Source organism: Pleuronectes platessa, chromosome 23 (assembly GCF_947347685.1).
Source record: "Pleuronectes platessa chromosome 23, fPlePla1.1, whole genome shotgun sequence".
Classification (NCBI taxonomy): Eukaryota; Metazoa; Chordata; class Actinopteri; order Pleuronectiformes; family Pleuronectidae; genus Pleuronectes; species Pleuronectes platessa.
The window spans coordinates 15544908-15560027 of record NC_070648.1 but is presented as its reverse complement, the minus strand read 5'-3'; the positions used below and the strand labels follow the sequence as shown (position 1 = coordinate 15560027).

General features: G+C 41.2%; 1 protein-coding gene across 1 annotated transcript; it reads right to left on the bottom strand.

Moving 5' to 3' along the window:
- Positions 1 to 662: 662 nt before the first annotated feature.
- Positions 663 to 14189, bottom strand: rce1a (Ras converting CAAX endopeptidase 1a). The gene is made up of 8 exons (XM_053416004.1): positions 13847 to 14189; positions 11344 to 11446; positions 11080 to 11163; positions 9853 to 9931; positions 9491 to 9658; positions 8932 to 9003; positions 8760 to 8822; positions 663 to 7371 (listed from the first exon to the last, which is right to left on the bottom strand). The coding sequence occupies exons 1-8, from the start codon at positions 14014 to 14016 to the stop codon at positions 7142 to 7144; spliced, it is 969 nt and encodes a 322-aa protein (XP_053271979.1). The 5' UTR covers positions 14017 to 14189; the 3' UTR covers positions 663 to 7141.
- Between the last annotated feature and the right edge of the window lie 931 nt (positions 14190 to 15120).

Below are 15120 nucleotides of genomic sequence, written 5' to 3'. Positions count from 1 at the left end.
ATATGCCTCTCCGTTTATGTTAGACACTGTCTTTTCTCATGAATGTTGGAGATATTCTTGTTTTGTTGATGGGCTCGTCTACACTTGACATTTATAGCACTTCTGTCCATCCTGGGAGAGAGAGATCCCTCACTTCCCCCCCCGACTCTGGTTGAGGGTTAAGGGCAGAGAATGTTGCACCTTGTTAAGCCCTTAGAGACAAATTGTGAATATTGGCAATACAAAATAAATACAATATATACACAATAACCCTATCTTCACGCTTAGTAAATTTACCTCTCCTCTGCTCTCCACCCTCTTACAGCCCATTCCCCACCATTTTTCACTACCAGTATCTGGACTCCATCAGGGGAATTTCCTTTGCAGCTCATCAAACAAAAAACACTTTAAATGATTACATCCCGATAGTTTAAATACCAAAGACTCCATGTCCAGTCTCCGATACTATAATTGAATTACTCTGTCTCTCCTAAATTAAACGATATTATAAAATACTGTTGCTGTAAGAGAAATGGTATAATACTACAATGTAGTGCAGACAAACATAACATTGAAATGTAGAGGGAAAATGGTTCATTGTCAAATGAAAAGCCAAAGAAAAGGCTAAGGAAAGTCGTCAGTTCAACACAACACAAAAGTAGTTAGGACAACACTGACGCATATAAAATTACGTTATTTATTTACAAATAGATTTTTTGCAGCAATTCCAAAGTTTCTGTAAAAGATTGTCATACTAAAACATGGTTGGTCTAACTCAGATTGTGTGACACAGTGAGTGTAAAATACATGCAAATATCTGTACACTCTGTCACCAAAATAGATCTGGTTACAAAATATAGTGTTCAGTACAAACATCTGTGGAGTTCAGTTTCACCAGCTGACCAACAATTCATATTCACAAGTTCTGAAAATGCACATTTCAAATGATTATTCCTGCAAGTGTTGTATAGTAAAATAAGGGAGTTGCTAAATGCTTAGCAAAAATAGTCTCTGCAGTCTCTGTCGATGCTGCTCTCTGCATATTGTGTGATTATTGGCTATTGAGTATATTGTTTGGGAACAATATAAATAGGGTTTTCTTCTCACAGCAATGAAGGTAAGTGTTCCATCCCGATCATCTTGCAAAGGTCTCTACATGACTGAGGTTAAGAGAGTGTCAGGAAACACTATAGAAAAAAATGATTAGTTGATTGGTGAGAAGCTTGAACATTGAACGTTTCAGAAAGTGAAGGGGACAGGGAGCAAACCATCTTCTGAAAGGAGAATGACAGGGAAATTGAAATCTTAAACGCCGTCACCAGTAGTTAGCTGCCTTGCTGCTACCTCAATTGGATGGAACCACAACACTTATAATATGCATTTCCACTCAAGCAGTTGTAATATGTGGATTGATGACATACTTGCATTTACACTCGTTCACTCGTTTACACTCATTACGGATTGTAATATCATCACCCAAAGCACATTAATGCCAATTCCAAGGTCCAGTCCAATTGTCAATTTTCATTAGATTTGGCTTAACAAAAACGTGAGTTCCAGTGTAACTACAGTCTTTGTAATGTTGAATAATGGGTTGTCAGTAGTCGTAATGTTGCAAAGTTAGCAAATGCTTTCACATGTCTACAGGGAATCTTGCAACCCGAACCCATAATGTCTCCTGAAGTCTTTACTGGAGAAAGGCAACAGGGAGAAGAGTCAAGAATTACAGCTGTCACAGATGATGAGCTCAGAAAGAAGGTCTGGTAACTGTGAACCGACAGAAAAAACGAATTTGAGCGGATTGACATGGAGAGGACTCAGATTTCTACACTAGCTGGATAGTGGCTACTTAGAAACAACCCATGCACAGCCAGAAGGGGAGAATGGGTTTGAATGGCACATTTCTCATTCACTTCTAGTTTGTATGGTGCACAGTGCAATCAGCCAGTAACATCTTTATGAAGAGAACTTAAGGATACAGCTCTTCAGTGACCAGAACCATTTGCTTTTCTTCTTGCTAAGGTGGATGTAATGTGACAAACAGCTCATTTTATTTTTCTATAATGATAATGGTCCAAAATGAAGCAAAAAAGCATGGTTTTAACTAAAAAAATAAAAATGTCTTGGGGGGTACTCTCAAATAACCTCACAATCGCAAAATACACACCACCATAGCACCTACATCCAAGCAACACACACCCCAAATAAATTCAAACATCTTAACATTAATAACTGCTGGATTAGTTGGAATTGAAATATACATTGGCACAAACAATTTCGTTATTTAGTTTCCATGTGGAGGACTAAAACTCTCAAATAAATGTATCTGTTTAAGGGGAACAGGGTTCCTAAAATATTTCAGTGAAGTGGTTCTCCAGTGACGGATGACTGATAAACAGAATGGAGTCGACAGCTTCACTCCCTTTCCCAAAGTACTCTGCTGGCCTCTGCTGGCTGATTCAGGTAGGTACAGTTCAACTCACATACGGGTTTGTAAACTTCAACTATCACCTGCCAAAAATAATGCAACTGGTCAGATTATTCACTATGCATTACAGACAAATAAAATGAATGCAAAAACTTCCCACATATGATTTATTGCTGAACACCCAGGCAGCTAACTTCTTCACAGTATGAATACAGCTTGTGTTGTTTTTTTTGCGTTTAGATTTCTTTCCGTCAACACCTATTACAAACTTTGGAGCAAGCTGCTAAACTGTAGATAACTACAATAAGTGGAGTGAGAAGGTAATGAGTTAAATTAGGCTGCTCTGATAGAGAAATTATCACAAATGTCTAATTTATCTTGTTTCAACAGCTGCTTGTGCCCACGACTCGACTCAGCAAAAATTAAACTATTCAATCAAATTAGCCAGTGATGCATTCTGAGACCTCACGAGACAGCACAGGCACCAAATGCATACATCTGTAATTGGTCAAATAAAAATTTTGCCAATGCAAAAACAAAAACAAATGAAAATGAGAGCTCATCTTTTACTTATGATGTTTTAAAGTTAGCTCTAATGACATTTAATGACAAACTATGAAAAGAAGATAACAAGTGAATACAATTAAGGACTGTGGGCAGGGAGCCATGATACCAAACAATGTGGTGTATGCTTTGAGTCAGTCTGGACTCATCACTATATTTACCAACTACCAGAACAATAAATCTGATGTCACCTGTTAACTTGTAACCTGAGTGAGGCGTAGGAGACACCGTAATTGAACAGATTTCCAATTTTACACATTAAAGGACGGACTCGGATGCTTTTCTACCAAAATTTCCACCAACTTTAATTTCCCAAGAACTCATGTTCAGAAACTTTACTCTGGGTAAAAGTTCCTAAAGCAAATTGTTATTTGCATGCACTATTAAAAAGCCCTATAAGAATATAAGACTTCTCAGCAAAGCAGCTTAGATATTAAAAAACATGGTGGTTGCCTTGCACACCATGTATGCATGCTAATACAGCATGTGGGCAACATATAAAGCTATGCATACATCTCTTGGGCTACTCAATCCCCAAAGTACAAGCAAAACATGTTTGCAGTGGTCACAGCTTTTAAAATTGCCAAGTGCATAACAATGTGGTGGAAAATGCTGGCACATCTGAACAGTCAGCGATGTTAAGCACTGCAGGCCTCAGCTCTTAAGATCTGTTGGAAAGTGCATGGAGTGGACTGAAGGTACAAATATCTCCCAAGAACCTATGTTGGACCAGGGACAGGGATCCTTCAGCCTCCAAGTCATTGTGAGGTTGCTAGAACTAGACAAAGTATAATTCTCCTAAAGTGTTTGTTTGTCTCAAAGAAGAGACAAATAATGTGTTCAATAATTTAGCCTTGTCCTTGGTGGGTTTAAGGAAAAAATTCCTTATCACTAATTAAGAACCTGGATGCTCTAAGCGAAACAGTAGGGGAACTCAAACTGCATTTTTGGACAGAGCGATTGCTGCCACAATGTCACATACACTGGTACCACGAATGTAAATTCTGTGCCGACTCTGCCAGCTGACTTCTAAATCAGGTATCAAAACTGTTCGAGCGGAAAATAATGGCAAAACTTGTGTTGCAAAGTCCAGGTTAGGTTTCAAGGTTAGATCATTTTGACACCAAAGTGGATTTAGTCACAGTTTGTTTGATCAGCTGTGTTGCTGCCCTGTTGGGCAGTTAGAACTGCAGCTACAAATGTGATGCTAATGGTGGTCACAACTATTAAAACAAAACCCAGGTCATAGATTATTGAATTCCCATTAGTCAGAAGTTCATTGATTATAAATTTCTATCTAGTGCTTTTTTTCTAGTAAAGCTATGAGCCTTTTCCTGCCTCTTAAAAGAAAAATCAGCGGGATGCAATAGAGTGTTTGGACCATTGTTGTCTCTATTTAAATACACCTCATACATTTAGCAAAACATAACTGAAGCATAAGAGAACTGGAGAAGTAAGCAGGATTACACCTCATAAATCTACAGATGTACTTACTGGTTAAGAAGCAGCCTAAGAAATCGACATTTGAACAGTGACTGGTTTAGAAACTGTAAGCTCCTGTTCCAAAGATGTAAGGAATGTAATAAAACAAACAATTAGAAAATGCTGTATGTCATCAAGGCCTAGAGAAGTCAAAGGTCCTCCGCTTGAGATTGATAAGCAAAAAGAATAACCAGCTTTAAGACCAAAACATACTCTGTTTAAAGACACAAACACAGAAACTTACCATGTCTGAAAATATATTAACTAAAGTTCTCAGTGTCACCCCAAAACCAGGCACACAACAAAATTATTTGGGCATACTCAAAACGCAGAAATGGAGGCGACAACTTTTACTCCTGCCTTTTTTTTATAATGATTATTTTATCAATTTTGATTAAAGGCAGCTTTCTCCTAGTCTGGAAACCAGGTAAATCAGTAACCTCAGGTCTATTCAATCTGGCTGATGGGTCTCCCAGTCAGGACCGATTTCCATCTGTTTTGAAACTGGTTGGGCCAAACACTAAATTTTTCTAAAATGGAGTGGGCTTGGTAACTGACAAGGGAGTGACCAGTGGGAGCACTGCTGACCTTGATGTCTGTTGTTGAAGTTTACTATGCTGCTCTACATAAAACTTTTCTATGTTTTGATTGGTCGTAGGTCAGTTCCGCAACTATCGAAAACAACCTTCGAAAATGGAAAATGAACAGATGGGTTCCAGACTACTTCACTGATGCCAAGCTAACATTCTCCAGCAGAGGTTTAAGCAACAAACCAGGACCTGCCTCAGTTAATACTACACTTTCACACCTGTTGTTCTTTCGGTCTGAACAGTGACAAACATTTGGTCACAAACTTGTCATTGATTTAATGAATTGCCAAAGTTCAAGGATGATAGAAGCACAATACACACTTTTCAGTGATTGAGCATCCAGTTGATTAGCACCAATGGTTGATTTGCAGCTTTCGTACCAGCGCAAATGAACCACACTAAACTGTTTGTTCTAACCAAACACATATCATAAGTGCCATCAATTATTATATCCACATATGCATTTATTTATGTCATCCGACATAAACTGCTAATTCAGCCGTACTCAGTGCCAGCAAAGAGGTTTCAGCTGATGAACAGTGTGAATTCACTAAGTGGAACTCAGTAGGATAAATGCAAATGCTGACTTGTGTAGTGGTGTGACATAATCCTAACATAATCCAAGAGTGAGAATTAGTTAGTGTCACTATGAGGCAGCAAGAGAACACACACAAAACAAAACCAGGAGAACACTGCCTGCTTGGATTGGTACCTAAGATTGGTTGTTCAAAGTGTGCACTTAAATAGAGTATGTTTTACACAGTACAACAATCCCCCCCCACCCACCATAAACTATCCTATCACCTGCCTTCACCAACAATCAGCACTGAAACATGCAGAGATATATAAATGACCGTTAATAAGTCTCTTCACTAAACAATGGCCGATTCAACAGCCACGTCTTGGAGTTTGAATTCAGATTAAGAAAAAAACATTTTTTTCAATGTAATTGCTAAAAACACAACATTAAAAACAACTTTTTATGACCGAACCATTTAGCCAAATAGTGTATTTATCTTATTTGCCAGTTGCTCCAGTGCAGCTACAGCGGGATTATTGGCTGATGAACAAGACTCAGAACATCCCCATTAGCATCTGTAGACCAGAATGGTCAACCAACATTCAAAAAACTGTTACAGTTATTTGACTGTGTAGCGATTGTTGTGACTCGCACTGTCTTTGCTGGAAGAACCATTTCTTAAACAAACGGCAGCTGAAAGCAACAATTTCCATGTCTTCCTCAAAAGGGAGCTGAAGGATAATTCTGGCTTTATTTCAACAGGAGCACAAAGCGGATAACAAACCCAGCCTACACCCACTTCTATTAGATACAATTTAGCCTGACTGGTACTGCCAAATTTAAAGCCCAAACCCAACCTGAGACAGTAAGCTACATTTTATTTACTTAATTCATTGCTGATTATTAGCTCACCAGGCTAATTGCAAAAAAATACATATGAAAATAACCCAGTGTGAACCATTACCTGAAACACAGAACTTGCTCAGCTTTGAAGCTTTTGTTTCTACAGTTTCTACAAGCCAATACTTTAAACCATGAAAATAAATTCAAAATGTGAATAAACCAGAATTATCCTTTAAAAGGATGGGGCAGATTGAGTTGATAAATAGTGCACTGAAATGGTACATACTGATGCTTCATCACAAACTGGTGAGATTTACCAGTAAGAGAATCTGAGGAGGAATGGTCCTTCAATGCTGCGTATATATCTACACTACAATCAATTCAGGGTGGCATCATAGCCCAACACTCACAGAACAACAGTCCTTAGAATCGGACAGTCTCCGGTTCAATCACAGCAACATGAATCACACCTACTCAAAATGAGAGAGTCTGTGTAAGCTGATCAGCTGAAACACTGAAATATGTCATGTAAATGTGTTGACATATCGAGGGTCCATAGACCTCAGTAAAGGGCTACAGAGTTCATCACCTCTCCATGACAAATATGCCCACATGGCTAGCGCTTTCGGCCCCCACAGGACCGGAGCTGCTCGCTAACTTGGCAAAAAACACTGGACTGTTTCATCAAGTGTGCGTGTGTGTATGTGTGTGTGGGGGGGAGGGAGGGGGCAAGTATCAGGAGAGGCAGAGGGAGCTGGTGTAGGAGGTAAGGGTGCAGACTGGTGTTGGAAGGCCATAGTAGAAGGGGTCAGTGAAGGGGAAGAGGAAGAAAAAGAAGAGGAGGACCCCCAGCAGGTAGGATGAGAGGACGATGATGCGTTGGGGGTGCTCCAGGGCTGTGCTGACGGCCGGGAAACCCATGTAGTTGCAGAAGGAATGGCAGAGGACTGGGCCAATCAGGTGACCTAAAACACACAGGAGGAAGGTGGGTTTGACTTAATGCCTTACTGCAAAGTGCTGACTTAACACCATGAATTCTGTACTTAAAACAATGTGTCCTCATAAGAATGTTTACTGAACTCCAGATATCCTCCCCAGTATCTACGGAGGATGTTAGTCAGTGTACACATTTGTTAAGGCCTCTGTATGCTTCTCCGAGTCCGTTGCGGAAGGACGGAATGACGGAGCGGACGGAGCGGACGGACCCTTTTTGATTTATAGTTCTATGAGCCTTTTTGTTCCGAAAACAATTCACCGCCAGAACAGTAGATGGCGCAACGGAAGTCGAGCTTAGACAAGCCTACCTCATGAGGTATATAGAAGAAGTCCACGCTGGTTTATTTACGTCCCCCCGGCTCCTCACACACAGTGAACGATGACAACAGAAAAAGGCTGTTGATAACGCGACAGTTTTGCTGAAATAAAGTGACACCCAGCGGGTCAAAATGCTTATGTTATCGTGTCTTAACGCAGCGGTTCCCCGGTCTTGTTTCCAAACTGCGTTGCTAATTCAACAGCTGCAACAGCTTGAAGCTACACGGAGGCAGCTAGCTTCCACACACAGTCAGCACGGACAGCCGATACTAGCTACTACCAAGTGTTTGCTTCTAACCTGACGGTGTTTGAGAAACAGTGTCATGAGAGCCGTGGGATTAAAGTCAGCGGGTTTTTGCGCTGTTCCCACCGCAGTTAGCATGGTGGCTAGCCCGCTAGCCCCGTTATGAAAGTTCTTTATAACCTCATGTGACCGTACACACATGCCGTAAGTGCTCTAACCAGCCACCGTCAGCCGGACAACGCCGCTGGCTTAACACACTTGTCACATTAATCATAGAGTCGTAGTTGTGATTTTGGTTTATTGTGATGTAGGGAATGGAACAGGAAGTTTCCATTCCGAAATGCTATCGTTAGCGGACCAATCACAGCCAAGGGCTATCCGTGGGCTGTGCGTCATTTCGACGTGTAGTTAGAAAAATGAGAGCTGCACGAAAAGCTCTGCGAGGAGCCGCGGAGAGGCACGGAGAGGGCGTTCCACGTTGGAGAGGGCGGTCCTATCTGTCAGTGTTCGTCAAAACGGAGAAGCATACATTGGCCTTCAGAATGAGGGCCTCTGAAGTTTCTGTGGACTTTTTCCACCTGAATCCCTGCGAAGAGTTTGTTGTAGTTGTGAACGTGTCTGAGCAGAGAACAACCTCTGCATTGTGCATGTGTGAAAGCCAAACTGCGGAGACAGTCCGGACCCAATTCTCATGAGTTTCTCAGGAGTTTTCCCTTTTGTTTTGAACTGGATGGCATCCGCCCTCTATGCCCTACAAATCACTTACCGGGTCAGATGTAAATGAAAGCTCCTCACCTGTTCTGATGAAGATAAAGGCAGTGTAGGCCCCAAACACCGCTGTGTAGGAAAACTGGAACCCTGGTGTTGACCAAACAAAGGACAGTTCATCAGCTTCTTCCTACACACTGTCAGCCCATGTGACACAGCCCCAATGAATAAGCTGCATCCATTAAACACAAGGTCTCACCTGCCGAGAGGAAGATTCCTGACAGCGTTCCCTGTCTGAACCTCAGCAACTCGATCACATGATGGAAGTGAGCTGCAAGACGGCAGTATTATGAGCAAGTGCAGCAACAGCATTTGGCATGTGAGCAGAATAAAAACATAGTAAACAGTGTAATCGCGTAACGGTACAGGATGAATCAGCTCCATGGCTTGTTGTAGTGTAGTTGCTTGTGTACACCCAGCAGACAAAAAGCATTATCAGCATTCATGAAGAATGACATCAGTGTTCACGTAAAGAATATGACTCAAATATTCTTCATTTGAACCAAAGTAGAGTCAAAATCAAAACAATGACTTCAAACTGGGAGGAACTTCAGAGTCAGGAGAAGAAAATAAATGTTGGGTCCATAACGAAAGTGACATTATATAGTATGCATAGTGATTTGATCCATTGTTAATATAAAAGTATTGATTAGTGCAATTTTTTTAATGCTTTGTAAAATCTATATTTTAGCATGTTGATACAGGGTATTTTAGGATGTGGCCCTGCTGTATTAAACTCTGCTGTTTTTATCACTCACCTACTCCAAAGAAGAGAGGGCAGGTGAAGATGGCCACAGAAGGGCCAGCACACGGCACTAACATGGGCAGCATGCAGGCCCTGAAGACCAGCTCCTCTGTCCATGGTGCTACCACCTGATTCCTCAACCAGCGCATGTCATTGAAACACAATGTCCAGAAGCATGGGTCTGCAGGAGGACAGAGACACGGCAGCAGGTTGTTTCCTCTGTTCTAAAGAAAGCGCTTAATTTAAGTTCACTGACATATTTCACACTGAAGCAGATGTTTCTTGGAGTAACATTTTGACTGAGAAATAAATTTTTTAGATGCGGTGGAAATCTTAAATTAATTGAAATCATTCACATCATGCTGGCTATCTCACCAATGGCTACCCTGATCCCATCCATGAAGCTCCAGGGACAATCCATGGCCAACTGCATAAGGGGGCCCAAGAACAGGACCTGCAGCACACACACAGGTTCTATCTTTAGACAGGATTTGTTATCTGAGACATCAAACAACCAAAACGTAATATAATTATTATCATATGTATAATTTATCATTTTTACCATTCATGCAAAGTACTCAATGTCTTATTGAGAAAATCAAGAGATAGACAGATTTCTGGAATAATTAATAGGATAATTTTATAGTCACAACTCATAGTTTAAACAAATACATTTGTCTAAAAAAATCAAATTGTCTGAACAAATTTATTTGTACATCCATCCCGATCTATTTCTGACTCACAGGGAGAGATGTGAGGCAAAGATAGTGCATGAGCTGACATGGAGAGGATACATTGCGGTAATCTAATTAAAACAGGAAGTGGTTTGGCTGCTTATTTGTTCCATTCATCCACAACAACAGTTGGAGCAGCAGCAGTGTTTGGGTCACACAGTTCAGGGAGGACATTAAAGCTAGGGTTAGTGATCCTGGAAGAACTAGCAAGAGTAGGCTAAACTTCCCTTCGGCCCTCTCTCAAAGCTACATGCCCAAAGCACACAGAGCTTCAGGGGTAAATCCAATTTACATAGTTGTAGCTGTTCTTGCTTATACCAATACCAGGGACACACAAGACCGCAGACAGCCTTTTGTTAGTTTAATAGTAAAAGCAATTACTCTTGCTCTAGCCATTGTCATCAAAAACATAAAAGTAGATGAAATAAGAATGGCGCCTCCTAATAGAGATCCAATGGCTATGCTTAGAGATAGTGCTTAGGTTCATAGGGTTATAATTAATCCGGGATGACATAAACACTGTGTACAGGGAATATAATAATAATGGTGCAACCAGGGATATTTCCTGTAGTTTAGTCAGTTACAGATGTACCTTAATTGCATCGCCTGCTATCCACCACCAAGTACTGGCAGGTTCTGCTCAGCGTCTGCACACAGTAGCACACAGTTACTGCAGAACATGTGGCTAACACTTACACTACACCCACTGAGACATCCGCTTTGATACGAGGGGGAAGCGGGGCCTTACTTAATTTGCAGAACGCACGTAGTAGGCGTATAGGTGGGGGCCTGCTCTGCTTGTGTTTGGAGGTTCGTTTTTTTGAACACCTTCATATATCATCAACATTGTGGAAGTAGTGTTTCTTACCATGGTGAGCACCAGAGGCAGTATGATGGCAGGAATGAGGCCTTCAAACCGGATCCCCATGAGAGCGAATAACGATGAGTCAGTCTGACAAACACAAATACACACATAGCCAATAAATAAAGCAAGCCAGGCTCTGTCTGATAATACAGCAGCTGATGTGTTGGAGAGCAACATGACACAACAGTACATATGGATATTAAGAATATATTGATTTAATCTTCAAGTGTTAGACTTGAATATACAGACAAAGGCCAGTTGACTCACCCTGACACCAGTGAATTCTCTCCATGCCAACACAAAGAGAGGTGAAAGGCCCGACACAATCAGGACACTGGTGAAGCGTCTCTTAATCACAATAGGGTGATCCCTGAGAATGGACCATTGGAGACAATCATCAGACACTCATCACGATCACAGTGGACAGGGGTCACAACAAGAGCAGCTGACACAAGTGAACAGCAACCACTCAGAATCGACACGGACTTAAACCAGCCCTGACACGCTTTTCTTTGCTCCTACAGAGAGTTCTCCATCAGAGTACTCTTACTTTGGCATATCTACTCCCCATCAGTCCAAACAACTATTTCTCGTGGTTGACCTACATCTTCTTGGATTCTTTGGTGGTTGCTGGGCAACTGCTACAAGTTAAAAAACAGCAACATGTTGTCATTATTACAAAAAAAAAAATTGTAACACAGCAAGGCCAATCTTTCCCCCCTGTTGGTATAGCTTCATATCTGCCCTAAATACATTAGAGTGATACTAATCTCCTGCTTAATCATGTAATGATTTTAAGTTATGAAAAAACAACAATAACGTTTAAGCCTCTCTAAAGTTGCAGATTTTCGTTTCTGCTAGGGGCAGGAGGAATTATACGTTTTTGTTAAGGTTCAGGGGAAATGGACAGCGGCACAACATCACAGAACAAATGAGGATTTCCTCCTTGCAAGTGATTGTCTAAAACCCACGGTTAATCTAGGCCGGATTAACCATGGAACTTTCTGCATCATCCCCCTGGCGTGTGATGTGAGAGGATGTAGTGATGTGAAGCATTCCTGTCCATCCATCTGTTTGTAATCATTTCATTTCTGGAGCAGGACTAGACAAACAGAGGATTTAAACATTTGTCAAGAAAATTTACAGTTATGTTTATCCGGGTATAAAGTGGTGCCGTTTGATATTTGAGTTTCTTGAAATTTAGTTTTTTGCTGAATTTCCATGGCAATGAGTTTGACTTGGCCAAATCGGGAGTGAGTGGGTTCCCAAGTCAGAACTTTTGAACATGAAGGCATTCACTTGTTATCACTGGCACTGAATTACAAGACCACTAAATTTTTAACACCAACACAGTAGCTGCTTTTTAGACCGGCACTGAACTCTTCCTTCTCAATTTCTCCAGAAGAGATGTATGTGTGATTGCAAGAGTCTAAATGAGAGGCTCCGGATTATCTGCAGACTTTCTCCGCCTGGCCCTAGGATATGTAAAAACAGTGGGGGATCCCCCTCTGGATTCGCAGCATGTGATGTGGGGGGTTGAAGATGCTTCCAACACAGGACAGATGTAAAAATAATTGTTAAGACACTGACGTAGATGCCTGGAGAGCTTGTGGTGATAAGAGCTGTCTGAGTGTAAGAAAATCATGTGATCTGCTGCACCCGGCTGCTCCTGCTCTCAGCTAAATAATGCAGAGGATTTGATGCTGTTGTGAGCAGAACCACCTGCTGCGTTGTGCATGTGTGAAAAGCAAACTGTGGGTAAACTCCGTAGCAAATTCTCTGGATTTTACCAGCAGTTCATGTCTGGAAATGAGTTTGGAGATTGAAGTCCAGAAGTCATCTCTGACAGCAGGACTAACAGCATTGACAGCAGTCTGCAGTGTTGGTAATGTTGTATCACCTGTGGGTTTTACTGTCACTAAAGAAAAAAAACCTTTTTTCGAAATTAAAATGGCTTTAAAAATGTCTCGCCAAGGTAAGGATGTAAAGGGGAAGTCTCTATCCCTGACATGGACAAAAGCGTATGTGCCGTAATAAGTGATGATGCACAGGCTTGTTTTCTGATAATTGGACATTAGGTTAATGATCTTAAAAATAGCTTGCATTGTAACAAATAACACTTGACAAGTTAAGCATGGCATCTCTTTGCATGCCTGGTGTAAGATATATGACAACTATTTCGCAACACAAAAGGAGTTTGCTCCCCCCTTGCAGAAAATTAATATATTTATAAATGCAGCGTTACACAGAATAATGTCAAAATATTTATGTTTAATTTATATATTTAAATTTAATTGCTTCATACTAATGAAATACACAATAGTTAGTGAAAAACTTGATTTGAGTAATTGTAAGTTACCCCTACGACAGTTCTGTTTGTACCTTTTTAGAAAATTCTAACCCAAAATACTGGTGACATAAAATAATAGTACATGCCTCTAATATACACCATCCTGATTTGTGTATGTGTGTGTTTGGGCACGTGCGTGAACGCAGCACCGGCTCAAGGGTTTGAAGCGGCTAACCGCTAGCTGGCCACAGGGCGGCGCTAACAGTGTCTGTCATAACCTGTGAGGAGCACATAGTCAGAGGGGGCTGTCCGCCAGTGATCACTTCCACAACTAACAGAATAAAATATGAGACTTAGCCCATTCAGTGACGTGCCACAAACATTGGTTTCAATAAATAAAAGAAGGAATGGACACAATCAGAATGAATCATGGAAGGACGGTAACGTGCAATGAGAGCCAATGTGTTATCTCCGGCTCACCTCGGCAGGTCACTCCTCCACACGTACAGACTCCCAACATACGAGCAGGCGAGCAGCAGACAGGACAGCACCGACACCCAGCACAAACCGTCAGGGGCTACGAAGCCGCCATCGCTGTGTCTCATTCCCTCTGTCAGAAGGGTCGGTGATAAACCCTCCTCCTCTGCCATACCGACTGTCGGTGGGGACTAAACCATCTAACCACAGAGGACACCCGCCAACATTAGCTGGGGAGCTGTCAGTAACCTTAGGAAACGTAAGCTAATGAAGCTAGCTGAAGTATTAGCTCCCGTGGCGCTGTATTTCTACGTCATGAGATGTTGCTTCCCCCCCCCCTTGTTCTTCTTCGGCTTCGAAATTACTGACGGTGAGCGGCGTCACTGCCATCTTGTGGACTTCTCTGTGTCCTTCAATCTGTATGGCTGTTAGGTTCACTATGCCCCTAAAACAATCATTATCTGGTTCATCTTTTTCCTCTGACACTCTCCCAAAGCCACATGAGCTATGCTGTCATTGGATCGTTCATTTCAAGGCAGAGTTCTCTACGATGTGTCTTTAGATCGGATGGTCTGCACTGTCTCTGTGAAGTGATGCTACAACCAAGCTGAGCTGATCCACTTTTATTGTGATCTATCAGAAAAAACCCTCAATCATGCTTTTTAATCGTGCAAGTTCCCTGTTCAACTTCCCCTCTCCCACCTGTCCTATACTATTGGGAAAAGGCTTTATGTTTCAATATAATCCTATTATCTAGAATAATTGTCATCATTGTAAATGTCACCATCTTGGTCACAGTTCTCCACATTAAACATGGTAATCTAGGCCTTTGCAGCAGTGGGACAATCACATACAAAAAAATCTTGTTGTAAATAAAGGGAATTGTGACAGAATTTCATGTAGCTGCTTTATTTTTAGGGTTACAAACAAAAACTGATTACTACCCATCAAATAGTATATAACTTTAGAGGCTCTTATCTTTGTATGTCAGCCCTGGGATGGGCTGGTGTTGAGACTGAAGAATTCAAACGAGTTTATATATACAAGCAGATCCTTATGTATATAGAAAAAAACTTCAATGTAAGTTAAATGTCTCCACAGGCTATTGATTTTATAACTTGGAATTATTTTTATAATGTTTTAACTCCAATTTGTATGCATGTCTAGACAAAATAACTCATGGACTGCATTGTCCTCAAAGGTGGATTAAGAACTAATAATAGAGAGACACCCTAAAGCTTAATTCCCAATAAGACACCATGGGATAAGTGAAGTCA

What these genes read in the sequence shown, in the direction of transcription:
- rce1a (XM_053416004.1), bottom strand. Translation starts at nt 14,016, where the DNA reads ATGGCAGAGGAGGAGGGTTTATCACCGACCCTTCTGACAGAGGGAATG. An exon ending in GAGAATTCACTGGTGTCAGG is followed by an intron (nt 11,164 to 11,343) that starts GTGAGTCAACTG and finishes TGTGTTTGTCAG; the next exon opens with ACTGACTCATCGTTATTCGC. An exon ending in AGGAATCTTCCTCTCGGCAG is followed by an intron (nt 8,823 to 8,931) that starts GTGAGACCTTGT and finishes GGTCAACACCAG; the next exon opens with GGTTCCAGTTTTCCTACACA.